The sequence below is a fragment of the Cyphomyrmex costatus genome, unplaced genomic scaffold (genome assembly GCF_001594065.2).
Source record: "Cyphomyrmex costatus isolate MS0001 unplaced genomic scaffold, Ccosl1.0 scaffold21, whole genome shotgun sequence".
NCBI lineage: Eukaryota > Metazoa > Arthropoda > Insecta > Hymenoptera > Formicidae > Cyphomyrmex > Cyphomyrmex costatus.
The window spans coordinates 1,043,704-1,058,281 of record NW_017276147.1 but is presented as its reverse complement, the minus strand read 5'-3'; the positions used below and the strand labels follow the sequence as shown (position 1 = coordinate 1,058,281).

The window sequence follows — 14,578 nt, the reverse complement described above, 5'->3', positions numbered from 1 at the left end:
AAGTGTAAAATAAAGATGTATGCATATAATCAACAAACACGGATGATAGCCGATGAAGAAATATTGGATAACAGAGTTTGCACTCTTGCCACTTGATGTCGCAATTGCTTTCGGATTTACTTCCTTTACTCTTATCATTTTCCTTGCATCCTGATTGACCTTCGGTTGGAAGTAGCGGAGTCCTCGTGTTCTCCTCGCTTTCGTTACTCTTACTACTTTCTTTATTTTCAGATTCGCTACTTCTATTACTTCTTGTTTTCTTTACTTTTGGAGATTTACTATTTTCATTATCCTCTTTAATTTCAAATTCACTGTTTTTTTTACTTTGCTATTTTTTTTTACTTTTAAATTCTTTACTCTTGTTATCTTCCTTGCTTCCAGATTGACCTTCGGTTGGAACTAAAGGAGTTATCACAATTTCCTAACTCTCCTATGACTTGACTTTAATTACGATTTAAAAATGAAAATATAAAACATTTCAGTTTTTTCTCAATTACATAAACATCAGTTATATAACATTGAGCTTCTCTCAAGCCAGAAATTTTAAACTGACTTCCAGTCTTCAATTTTTGTTAATTTCTAATAAGATCAACAAATATTTGTTTCTTTAATATGTCACCAGCAACAATTAAAATTTACGTGATAGTATATGCATCGTATATGTATATTTAACAAATAACTGATATTTTTTCATGAGCTCCTGAATATATATGTGGTTAGGATATTGTAATGAAACGTTAATTACATGTTATAAATGTTAATAATAATACACTGCCATTCTTGTTTAAAAGAAGAAAAATAGGAAATTCGGAAGGACTGATATATTATATCAGTATATTATTATTAGTCCGTTTTCAGAATACATTTAACAATGCCTGTTTATTTTTTAAGATTACATTTGTGAAATTGCAACATTTATAGATAACCTACAACAGTAGATGTTTTCAGGGCCGCAAGAAGACCAGCTTCCAAGAAATATCGTGTACCACTTGTCTCAATATTAGCTCACGTTACAATACATATTATGTACAAAACATATAGCAAGTAAATGGAAGTAAGTAATTTTAGATCGTGTCATATAACAAAGGAAATTCAAACATCTTTGTGTTTGAGATACACATAGTACATAGAAAATAATCTATGCCGATGTGTGTCATGTACGCTAATCTGTCATCTGAGTATTAAGAAGAAAATTATAAGATATATGACGACTCAGTTACGTTATTCAAATTTCATTATTTTAATTCAAGCTGACAATTCTGGCACAAAACCGATTTTGATAAGACCAATGACACTTTTCTGGTTCACTTGTTCAAGATTTGGCAATCCAAGATCTTTTGAGCTTCCATCTGTAAATGACAATAAATAAATCAAATTTAATAAATCGTAAATGACACAATGCATACCTATTGCTCTTACAATTGTTTTAATTAATACTTGAGATCAGTAAACTCGGTAAAAATCATCGCAGATAAAAGAATAAAAAAAGCATTTTAAAATCTGAAACTTACATTTTGGTATGTTTTTAGCCGTTTTTATCTTTACATTGTGTATGTGTGTGTGTGTGTGTTTTGTATCTTAACAAAAATTATATTGTTGTGTTTTTTAAAATCATGTACATTTAACAATTTCCAGCTTGATAAAATACTTTTTCAAAAAATTGAATACTTTTTATAAAATAGTACAGAGCTTTATGTACAAGATGTTTTTTCAAAAATTTTTTCACGATTTTTTCTACACTATATCTATACATATACTTAAATATCTTTCAAACGATATCTGTTCCAACACTGCTTGAAACAATATTTCCAATAAATAAATGGATATTTTCTTTCGAATATCACACGATGATTTATGATCAACAACTGTTACGTCGAAGCGATAAATCTTCCATAATTAGAATTAGTATAATTAAGAAATACACTGAGAAAATCAAGTGTGTTCCTACTATAATAACTTTTTATAATGATTTATTAAAGTTTTGAATTAAAACTTTGAGAATTAAAACTTTCATTTTCATAGTTCATACCTGAATAAACGAATATAATTTTAATAACTGTTCCAATGTTGCACCTTGCGACGAACAATCCGTATTACTCGATCTAATTCGCATATCTTGACTCCTTTTACCTTGGGCCCAATCGGTAGAAAAAGTTATTTGAGTTTCACTGTCCGCAACAAGGATTAAGAAAAGAAATGCTATACCGAATAAACTCATAGACTTCTTACAGAACCTTAAAGAAAATATTATTTTATATATATTATGTTACTATAAATACCGAGAATTATTGTACTTCAGTATCAAATTATCGATTGTAAATTCCGATTCTCGGAGATACTAATAAATTGAATTTATTATATTGAATAATTAATTAATATTTATTTAGTTTTAAATATTTATTAGTTTCATTACATTATAAATATTTATGTTTATTATATTACGTTATTATTGTAATAAAATATTTTTAAATATTTATATTGCTAACACCGTGGATGGTTAAATATGCATGAGATGTCATGCGTATGTAAAATATGTTCAAAGCTAATAATATTTCTTGAAGGAAATTCCAAAATATGTTCATAGTAATGCAATCAAAAATATATGCAATCTTTTATAAAATGTAGAAAAAAATTTTTTTTTAACTGTTATAATTCACAAATTTTTGCACGTAGTATGAAATTTAAACAAAATTTCAATAAAATAAAACATGATTCAAAAATTTCTTTTGTATTAATAACTGAATTTGTTTCAAGCACTTGCGTTATTCGCGTATCGAATATGTAATTAATTTGATGCAGTCATTGTAAGCAAACTTGACTGCTTGTATCGAGCTGAAATAGTCGCACTAGGTCCCACAGGAAATAAGAAGGAAATAAAAAATGAAGAAAAGAAAAAGAAAGACTCACATGTTAACACTTTCTTTTACAGATAAATGTGCAGAATGGTCTAATTTTTATTAGAGATAACGCACACAATGCCGATGTGCAAGAGAACTCTCGTTTACGAGAGTCTTTAGATGCGGTTGCTGGTTTTATACATTACTGGACCCCTTACTTCAACGCGCGCGCACATTACAACATCTCGATATATTCAATTGCTATCCCAAGTGGGATAATGAAAATTCTGCGCCGGCGTTAAGCGTTTTATTTTGCAAGCTGTCCTAAAGATCATTTCTCGCGCGATTTTAGCACAGATCGAAATTGTGGCGCTAATTGAGATATAAACGAAATTATGAATAATATGCTACGGATATAAATTTGAAGATATAATTCGTACGAATGCGATATACTTTATAATTTTGAATAATTGCGACTTTATTACTCTGAGACCGTCGATTATTTTCTGTGTGCATCCATGCGATAATTAGTAATATTAGTATGTATTTAACAATCGATAAAATTACAAATTTTATCACGTTATAATTACACCATAGTGAATATTAAATATTTATTTGCTACATTTGATTTTAAAAGTGAAATTATATACAGTCTTGATATACCTTTTTTTTTTTAGCAATCTTTATATATATTTTCCTTCAGAAGAGGTGTTTCGCGCAATAGAAATATTGATATTATATGAAAGATAAAATGAGTCAGAGGCGTAGAATAAATTAATTTTTTATGTAATACAGTGCGTTGTTTTAAAAAGAAAAATTATTTTAAAAATTGAAGTATATATATGAATAATAGTATATATAGAAAACTTGTAGAATATTAAAGAAAGGGTTCGAGATTATGTGTTTTGGTTTTTGTTTCATATATCGTTTTCTTTTTTTATATCCTCAATTTTGTATATTATTATTAAAAAAAGAGAGAAAAAAAAAATTTTATTAAGATTGATTTACATATATATGCAATATACATCTAATTTTTAGTATATTTATCAGATTATCAGATTATTATGAAAACATTATTTCAATATTAATATCAAAGATATTAATATTGAAATAATGTTTTCATAATATTCCAACTTGATATAATCAAAGCACAAATTGACTATTGATGCAGTCTCATATTACTTATTGAACTTGTAAGACTTTATTAAAGTGAAATTAATCAAGGATTAATCTTACAAATTTTCTTATTATTTATCAAATCATTGCAACAATAATTATTAAAATATAACTTACACATATGCATAGAAAAAGAAAGCATTTCAATTGTTGCACATTTTACATTAGTTTTATAATTGGAAGTAAAAAGGTGTTTTATATCGCTACAAATCTTGATGTAATATCTTATGGTTTATTTTTTATGGAAATAGTGTCTATTACTGTTAAAATTATTGTAGTGCACAGGTGTCATCATTGTGACGTATATAATTATGTTTAAAGAAATAAATTATATTGTTTGCGTCATTTGTTGCTAAATTAAATTAGTGTGTGCGACCGTGACGCTCGAAGGCTTCCGACTAATTTGCTAACGAGGAACATAGCAGGATGTGAAGCCACATCGATCATTTCATTAGTCAATATTACATATCTAACAAAGTATATTGAATTCTTGTGACGATCATCGTTGCACGATCATATGTCGTAATGTTAACAAACTACTATTTTAAAAAAATGTACTCTTATATGTATGAAATCTTTTTGTGCAAGCACACAACATTACTTAACGGGGTGATTAAAATAGGAAAACGTATATTCGAATTTTACTTTATTGCTACAAAAAAGAAATTACATATAACGAGCTAAAGATGGATCGAAGATAAAGGATAATGGTGCGTTGCCGTCGATTATCACATATTAAATGGTTCATGATAGTTCTTATTTCTAAATAATATACAAGCTTGTATACACGCGCACACGTTATGCTTATCACGTATATGTATTTTTTTAAATATCTAATTATTTGAATTTTTTTACAGAACGTTTTCATTAATGTATGGACATTGTCAGATCCAATTAAGATTTCGTTATTAAGATCTTAATTATAAAATCAAAAAATTCCTGATTTTCCTCTATCTTAAAGGCAGTGTCGAGTAAACATTTATCAACAGCATTTATGAACTTTTTATATTTTATGACCTATTTGTATTGTTCAACTCTGTGAATAATAGAAATGACAGTTACACAGATGTATGAAACTGGTGAGGAATAATGATAATGCTAATTTTTTTTTACAGTGCCGTGAAGTGTTGTACAAGTTTCACGGACAAGTCTCTTTAAGGATCTTTTAACAGGTGTGTATATAAAAAAATGCTTATTCACAGAAAAAAATGAAATTCTTATGCTCCTGCATACATAATGAGCTAATATCATTAATAGAATAATTAAAGAAAATCGAGCAATATTTAGCATTAGTTGTTGCACGCCTAATGGATGAATTTATTACAATTATTATTACCTTAATATCTTTATCATATAAACTTTAAATTGAAGTAACATCTTTGAACAACGCTTGCCAAATATCGTCTCAATGTAAAAAGGAAATGAACAGCACGGCAGTGCGCAAGAGTTAAATTTTAATACATATTACTTTTGTTGTGTATAGATCTGTTATATTTTATTCATTTCTCATCTTAATCGTTGTTCAATGGCAAGCCCCTAAATAACTCATAAACATTCCTATAAAGGAACGTTTAAAATCTGTTCTTCAACTCTTGAGATCACACGCATTCGCCTAAATTACATTTCTTGTCATATACATATGTTATACCTATATGAATTAAATTCACGATATGTACTAAGACTGCGCGGTACGTTGAGTTCTTTCCAACATCCGATTAACAAAAAACGAATATCGATATTCACTTTCGGTATCTCTTGTAAATATTAAATTATGACTTTTGATTGTGATTGCTTTTATCCATAAGATATGCTACGACCAATTTTTTCTTAATTATAAAAATAAGATTTAATATTTCTTGGTTATTTATACACGAAATGAATGAATTATAAAAAATTTACCGAATATAATTATATGTACAAATTTTATCAAGAAGGATTTAAACTTTTTAGAGGATAGCCTCTGAAAAGATTCTCTAAAAGTATATTTCTAGAGAATATCATATTTGTTTTATTACAATAGACGATACGTATATGTACAGTACATCTCATGATAAGTATTAAAATACATTCAACAAACGTTCTGTCATTACATTTATCTATTTGTCAATAAATTATAAAAATCTTAAAACGTACAAATAACCGAGAAACATTTGTATGAAAGTATGTCTCAACGTAACCACATGCAGGTAATACACATATATATATGTCACCTTTATTATGTATAAGAATCTTAAAAATAAGAGTATCCATGTATACCTAAATACTTGTCAATGGCATGAAGATACAGTAAAAATGACAGCGTTAATAATATTGAATAGTCAATAAAGAATACGAAGAACAAATGTTTCATGACGAATATGTGTTATGTCGTCCCAAAGCTATTTGCGAGCTGTGATACACAATGATCTTATCAATATGAGTTATTATTTATGGAATAAAGAGAAAGATTAATGTTCAAAGCGCACTATGGCACTCGCTCTTCATGCGTCGTTTCTTCGTTTGTCTATACTTGGATACAGTTGCTTATAACGATAAAGCCTTACTGGCGGAACAACATTACGGACAATCTTGCGATGAGAATAATTTTTTCGATTCTTATGAGAAATATACGTATAGAGGGTAAATATACTCAAAAAATTGTTTGCACTATACTAGTAGATTCCAAACAGAATATTGCAACAGATTGCTAGCGGAAATCGAGCACATATGTCATTTCGTAATTATTTAAATAGTATGTATATGTATCATTTTTCTACAATCAATCTGCTTATATTCTGTTAATTTTGTTATATTTCTATTGTGCCATTTTGCCAATAAAATTTGTAATACATTTCGACTTGGCTGCCTGCGTACGTATATGTACGTGTATATATACAATATGCTTATATATATATATATATATATATGCATAATTACACATGTACGCACACACGCGTGCACGCACACATATATTTTTATTTTGCGATATATATTGAATATAACAATACGTATGCAATATTGTATGTGTTCATTTTGATAATATTGATATCGTTACGCTTGTGGCATCATACATCATATATATACCTTCTTTCTCATTTATATATATGTAATTATTGAAATGTTATATAAATTAAAAAAAAACAGAAGAGTGGCGCTATATATTTTTTATTCTCATAAGAAGACTTGTCCATATTCTTTTATAATTATCTCATTGATCGCTTGATATTATTCAGTTATCTTTTATATCTATATATATCTCTCTCTTTATATATATATATTTTTTTTTACATAATATACGTATAAAAAATAGTCTAGAAATCTTGTAACTTGATGATTGCCAGACTCAAGAATGCAGATCTACCGACAAAAATTATGTTCTCGTTGTAGACTTGATTACGAAATCGTGTTGTTATCGACGTTTCATGAACTAATGTTATTTAATTATAATTTGTTTGCTACTGGAATGTAATGTAATATTTAAAGCTAATAAACCATATACAGGCAAGTGTTTTCTTGAATCTGGAAGTCAGTATATTTTACGAAGTTACTCAAGTTTTCATAGACGGCGAGTTCTAAAGTCAGTCACATAGCATTTCGTTGCTATTACATAATTATAAAAAAAGTATTAACAAAATAGACAGTAGCTCTTTCTCTTGTCCTAACTCGATGAATGAATAATTTTAAAAAGTGACTTAATACTTTGCCAACTTATGTATAGCGCAATATTTTTTAATTTAAAGAAAAAATAAACATATAACAAAAAGACACAACTTATACATAATATTTTTAATAAAAAAAGCTTTTGATAATTACAAACCAAAAAAGAACTTGAAAGAACAAAAGAATAAGTTTATATGAGTACAATTAAGTTTATTACATGAATTTTCTTTATCGTTTTATATTATTCTCCACAAATAATCAGAACAAAATAATCAGCGAAGTATTAAGTCGTTAACATAATACAATATTTATGCCACTACATTAAAAATACCAGGATGGTATTTCTAACAAATGGAGCATCGCTTATTGTAAATTGTCAAAATGCAAAATGTATAATATCATAAGTATATTATTAAATAATTAAGTTAAAAATGAAAAAGGAGAGAATCGTGGATGCATAGAAATGTCGATTGTCCAACTTGTCAAAATACATACGAGAACATGAAGCCAGAACTTTTAATGTTCACATGTCCATGCAATGTATAATGAACGCACACTATTTTCTTTCATTCCACTTATATAATACATACACATATATCACTTCTAACGTAAAAGTATAGCATATATGCGCGTCTAAGTTTTATAGACACAATATAAAAATTCATTATAAGGAATAGTATAAGATACGCATCACTTTTACGAGTAAACAAAATTTACATAGCGTCCATATAGTCATTCATAATAATCATAAAGTTCATTCCGTCCACTAATAAACTATACGCATTAATTACACGTAATTGCGATAATAGCGTATCATACGCTTTTCGTTTCTTCAACCGTCAAATTAGAGTATTCGATGAATGAGACTATACTTCATACCATTTAAGTACAAGCCTCGTTTCTTTCCAATTAATTGGAATCTGGGGCTGTAGAAATACACAGTGTAAACGCTGTGGTATATATGCTCCTCATGTATGATTCACACAATCAGGAACAGATCTGTAAATTGTGTTTTTTGCAAATAAAATAATGATACAGATGAATAATGTATTATGAAATTGTAATATTTATTAAAAATTATTCAAGTAAACTATGTTATACCTGCGATAAAATTATATATTTACGATGTTCTCATTTAGAAAAATTCAACACCAACTTTCGCTCTCTCGTTCACCAACTCCGTCACTTTCATCGTCACTCGGATCTTCTCCATACATATCTGCCAATTTTCTAAATCTTGGTCCAAAATTAGATAGATAATTAAACTTGAGATCTCCATCGTCAGTGCCTGTCAATGAAAAAACATAGTAAGATTAATTAAGAAAATAATATAAAAATATAAGCTCACTTTGAGATGTCTCAGAAAAATACTAACAGGAAGCTAATGACGATAGGTCGCCTTCTGAATTGCCTTCTCCTTCGTAAGCATAATGTCTTACATCGTCGAATGGATTTGTATCAGGATCTTTATCGCAATTTTCTTTCTTACCATCTAGAAAACCACAAATGTCTGGAACTTCGTCGGTCCCTTGATTAAGAAAATTATCCTTTAGTAGTTTTCGTACAATCCGTAACACATTGATAATATTTGCTATTATCGTACCTCTACCCTGTAGGCCAATTGGAGCTATTTTCGAATCAATAGGTGGTGCATCGTAAATGGCTCTTAAGACATTTAAATCATAACCCGTGTCAACCTCACCGCCTCCTTCATCCTCATAATTAATAATATTTTCTCTGATATCGTCCATATCTTTATACAGATCATCTGTCTTTCTCCTGTGCAAAACTATCGCCATGAGCAATATTAACGATATGAATACGCAAACTAAAAAAGCTACTATAAAGTTTGTATCAATTCCGAACGAGATTGCTTTTGCCATGCCATGATCACAGCCAGGATCTGCGTTTCTGGACAATGATGGCATACCTAAGTTGTATGTCTAAATGAAAAGGTTATAACTTAATCTCTCATCACAAATTGCTATAATTGTGTGTACGTATGCTTTTATTATAATATCTCTTTATACTTACATTTCCATTGAATGTCATATTGCGTATACAACCGACAAATCCTTTCTTGGTCGGTTTATAATCCCATCCTAAATTTGATGCTAAATGTGCTAAATTAGTCAATGTACCACCTACTTGCATCGGACTGTTAACATTTAAAAATTCATTGGTGCCTTGCGGTGCAGTAAGACTCATGCAAGCAGATATACCGCACTTATCAACTACCATCTCTATAGACTGAAAAAAAAAACAAGTATTAAAATAATTTGTATATCTAATTTAAACAAAACTGTGTATGTCTACAATGAGAATTCTTACGGTTTTCTTCCAGTAAACGTCTATCCTGTGACTTTTGCCGTCCGTTAATTTAATTTGTTTTTGGTCTAGCCTTACAGTTCCTGTTCCATAATCAACATACAACACTGCGAAGCCTTGTTGAAGTTCGAGAGACATGAAATCGTGAATTCCAAGCTTCGGATTGTAAGTCATGGGACCAAAATAAAATACAAGACCATTGTCCACGTGTGGCGTTATCTCCAATCCTATAATAATCATACGGATGTGAATGTAAACATGAAAAATGGAAATAATGTAAACGTACGAAAATACATTATATGAAATATAAAACTTCAAGATTGATTAAATATTGATAGAAGATCACGGAGTAATTACAGAAACAGTGAAATAGTAATGGAGGATGCTGTCGTAAGTGCTAGTCGAGAGAGTAAAGGGGGTTTCAAATTCGAATTCCAGTTGATTTCGATATTTTTTTTGTTCATTACTTATGGCACCTACCTAGATGTGAGTCGTCGCAAGCTTGATCAGGCGGTGGCATTATAGCCCAACCGTTTCCATGAAAGCCAATACCCAACAGTTCACACCTCGGCCCTTCCAAACCAGGGGGACATTCACATCGTTCTGCCAGAGGAGTACCACCGTTTAAACAGACAATAGGTTCCGCTACGTGACAAATGCACTGTGGATCGGCGACCGCCCTTACACCGACAAACGAGCTGGTATTAGTATAGACGACATATGGAACGGTACTGGTGTTCAAGTAATTGCGGCACGAATCGTTGCAGTAAAGCTTCTCAAATAAGCATTCATCGATATTCATCAATAAGATATCTGCTTTCATCTCTCGTTCAATTTCTTCAGAATGTTGCGCTATAATTGTGTTTAACTTCTCAGGAGCGTAATATGGACTCCCGTGTGCCGAAAATCGAATGTCCAGCAAGCTTTTATTGTTATGATGAGGCGAATGAAGTACGGTGAACACGTCGATATTTTCGATCGATGTATTCAGCATAGTTGCCAATTTCTCTTGGAATATATCCTTTTTACTGACACCAGATTCGTCAGGTTCTACAAATTGCTCCGCTGTTATCCCATAAAATCGTACGGAACCAGATCTATCAACGGCTTCTTCAGGAAGTTCCTTGACAGTAACATTCACGTAGGCATATACTTGATGAAACGGAATATTTTGACCTTCTTCGGTAACGATAAATTTCAACACGAAGGTGTCGTTTGACGTACCCGACAATAAAGTAATCATGCCAGTACTGGCATCAAGATGAAAACCATCATGAGGAGAAGCCCACTTGAAAGATTTATCAGGTAGATCCCAATCATCCGGATCGTTAACATAAACGCGTCCGATTTCTGTGTCAGGAGCTTCTCCTTTGTAATTATAAACAAATATAGAACTCGCACCCTCACGCATAAGATTGTCATTCTCGTCGCCTATGATCACAGTGAGCGTCGAGATACCCGTCATTGGTGGCGCACCACTGTCTGTAATCGCGATCGGAATGTTGTAACTCTTCCGCCTTTCTCGATCAAACATTACTCGCGCATATAAATTATTATCACGTATGTCAAATTTAGATCTAATTTCATCGTCCGCACTGTCGTCGATTCTGAACTTGAATGGCGGACCATTATCATCGGAGTCGTAATCTCGAGCCTTTAACTCGGTTATTTTGCCATGTGGTTTATTTTCATTCCAAATAACTGGATGCATGTCGAGAAATGGTGCGTTATCATTTATATCTCTGAGAGTAATATTAACCGTCACTAACTCTCGAAGGGCCGATGGGCTATCATCTTCGTCTCTTGCCTTTACGGTAACCTGTTAAAAACATCAAAAGGAGCAATAAAGAAATTAATTTTTTAAAATATTGACTTGGTAAATATATGACTAATAACTTACAGTCCATGTTGAATAACCATTTGGCGGATCACGATCTAATGGTTTTTTCAGCTTCATACAGCCAAATTTGTCAATTCCTATCAAGGGTTGTTGTTCTTCTTTGGCGATGAAATAGACAATATGTTGATCGGCACTTCTATCTTCGATATCAGGATCATAAGCCATCACAGTAGTGATACAGCCTAAACGAAAAGTAATAAAGTTTGTTAAAAAAAATATTCAAACGTTGTAGAATTATAAAAAAAATATTGCGTTAGTACTTTACCATCTATTAATTTTTCTTCGTCTATTGTCGGATTTTTATCGAAATCTTCGAAAACTGGCGGATTATCATTAACGTTTTCAATAAAAATCTCGACTTGTGCCGTATCATTGAACAGACCGTCGAACGCCCTCACAGTTAGATTGTACTTGGTGAGTTTTTCATAATCAAGCTGTTTGTTCACGCGAATTTTTCCCGTTGTAGCTTCAATGTGAAAGCTGTCATCAGTGTTGCCTGATATAATGCTGTATGTAATAACACTCGCCGTATCGGAATCGATGACTTTGACTTCAGTTACAGGCTCGTAAATATTGGCGTTTTCATAGATCGAATTATGGGTGTAAACTTTGCGGGTGAAGCGAGGCGGATTATCATTTTTATCAGCTATTTCAATTTGGAATGTCTGCTGTCCTTTATTGTGTTCGCCAGTTTTAAACAAAGCACTTGGAGAATTATCCGTCGCTATTACTTTCACATTGTAGATATGTTGTTTTTCTCTGTCGAATGTCATTAACGTTGTGATATTTCCAGTTTGTGGGTCGATGGCAAAGAAATCCTTGAAGTTATCCAACTCGTAGGTGACCTTTAAAAATCGAGATATGTGTTAATGAAACGGTGACGTGCAGTTATAATAAAATACGTGCGCTTTCGTAGTACAAAATGTAATTTATACCATTTTACGATATATGTTTGCGTAACTCAAAGTAATATTTATACAATTTTGATACCTGATTATTAGCGGAAGTTCCATCAGCGTCAATGGCTCGTACTTGCATTACAAAAACTCCTGGGGGTTCGTTTTCTAAGACGCTTCCTCCTTTAATATCACGGAAGACTGGAATGTTGTCATTTACATCTAAAATTTCGATATCAACCACCGTTTCGGCAGCTAACTGATAATTGTTTTTTACTCTTACTATTAACGAGTACTGCGTATTCTTCTCATAATCAAGTTGTAAACCCAATTTGATATCTGCTACATCTTTATTGGATTCTAATCTACAATTAGTACGAAATAAAATACGTAAAATAGAATTAATTCGAAATTGTTAATATTTTACATTCCAACCTAGTAGGCGCATAATATGTTATTGTTTAATATTAAGTAATATTTTTGGCATATTCCCATCAGAATATTAAATGTAACATTTTAAAAATATAAAGAAAGAAAATTACCTATAAGAGCCAGCCACTAGATGTCCGTGTGTTAATTTATTTATCAGTTAAAAAATGTATACGTTTCGATCGTGAATACGATGTTTTTCAATACAATATAAATTCTTAAGTGTTGCTTAAATTAGAATAACATGATGTTAGTTAGCTCTGGTGTTAATTTAATTTTATCAGCGATTTTCATTGTGATTTCCAAGTCAAAATGATAAGCGGCGTGACAATTAATACATAGAGCTTGACAATAAGAATGCTCGAGTACATGTCACATGTTTGAATTTGTGTATTCTGTCTTTACTTTGACTTTGATTAGAGTTATATCTCATTACCATTCTATATTTTGAATCATTGACAACGTTCCTATCTGTCATATAAATTATATTATTGAAAAATGTTTTGTAACTCTAATCTTACAACAATTAAAATTTACTTTCGTGTGTTTTATTCAGTGAATATACTAATTTAATGACAGGATGCACAATAGAAACTCATGTTTCTTGATTTGTAATATTACGACATATAAGTGACTGATTTTTCTATACAATTTCTATTTTTCAAGAATAATTTTAAACATAATTAGTTATAGTTTTTTGGTTTGTTTTTTTTCTTTTTTTATAGTAATTTTGTCAAATTGATGTTAACATTCTTACAAGGTATAGGACATAATTTTCACAATTGCGACGTAATAAAATAATGTTACGAAATCAGATTTAATGGGGTTTTTTGTACTGAAGAGGACTCAAAACGATGGCCGAAACGTATACGTTATATTATTTTAATAAATTGTATTTCACACACTCACATCCTGTGTTGGCTCTAAGCTCTTATAAACACTATTTATTATATTTAGATATTAATGGATGGTTATACGCTCACTTTTGATAATATTATTTTATTATTAAAAGAGTAATATTATTTAATGTTACTATAATATTGTACGAACATTATAATGTATTATAACAACATTTACTTTAATTTTTAAAACTGTTACACTGGTTCAGTTTAAATACACGTTTAAAAATTGAAAATAATTTTGGCATTACGGTATACTCGATATATACAACGTAAAATTACAACAAAACGTTATTTATTATATGAACACAAAACATAGCATAGATTAATAAAATGTTTTCGTTACTGTATTGTGAATTCAAATTGCACAAATATAAAAATAATTAATATTAATAAATATTTTAATAATATTTCAGGAATAAGTATACCAAGAATATTATCTAAGTGAATATGTAATATATATATATATATATA

The 14,578-nt window shown here is 30.3% G+C and overlaps 2 protein-coding genes across 2 annotated transcripts in view; both read right to left on the bottom strand.

Moving 5' to 3' along the window:
- Positions 1 to 878: 878 nt before the first annotated feature.
- On the bottom strand, positions 879 to 3,026 carry LOC108773484 (adipokinetic hormone). The gene is made up of 3 exons (XM_018539305.1): positions 2,908 to 3,026; positions 2,030 to 2,234; positions 879 to 1,349 (listed from the first exon to the last, which is right to left on the bottom strand). Coding segments are annotated over exons 1-3 (252 nt in total). The 5' UTR covers positions 2,910 to 3,026; the 3' UTR covers positions 879 to 1,304.
- Positions 3,027 to 8,419: 5,393 nt separating this feature from the next.
- The window catches only part of LOC108773444 (DE-cadherin-like), a 15,392-nt gene continuing 9,233 nt past the window's right edge, over positions 8,420 to 14,578 (bottom strand). The window contains 11 exon segments of the mRNA XM_018539253.1: positions 8,420 to 8,636; positions 8,638 to 8,651; positions 8,809 to 8,940; positions 9,028 to 9,180; positions 9,256 to 9,595; positions 9,687 to 9,902; positions 9,984 to 10,207; positions 10,461 to 11,799; positions 11,881 to 12,062; positions 12,146 to 12,725; positions 12,871 to 13,141. Of these exon segments, the coding sequence (XP_018394755.1) occupies positions 8,562 to 8,636; positions 8,638 to 8,651; positions 8,809 to 8,940; positions 9,028 to 9,180; positions 9,256 to 9,595; positions 9,687 to 9,902; positions 9,984 to 10,207; positions 10,461 to 11,799; positions 11,881 to 12,062; positions 12,146 to 12,725; positions 12,871 to 13,141 (3,526 nt within the window). The 3' untranslated portion in view covers positions 8,420 to 8,561.

Bases quoted from the DNA above. Each gene is read 5' to 3' on its own strand.
- LOC108773484 (XM_018539305.1), bottom strand. The intron at 1,350-2,029 runs GTATGAACTATG...TGTCATTTACAG, and splicing joins AATTATATTCGTTTATTCAG to ATGGAAGCTCAAAAGATCTT.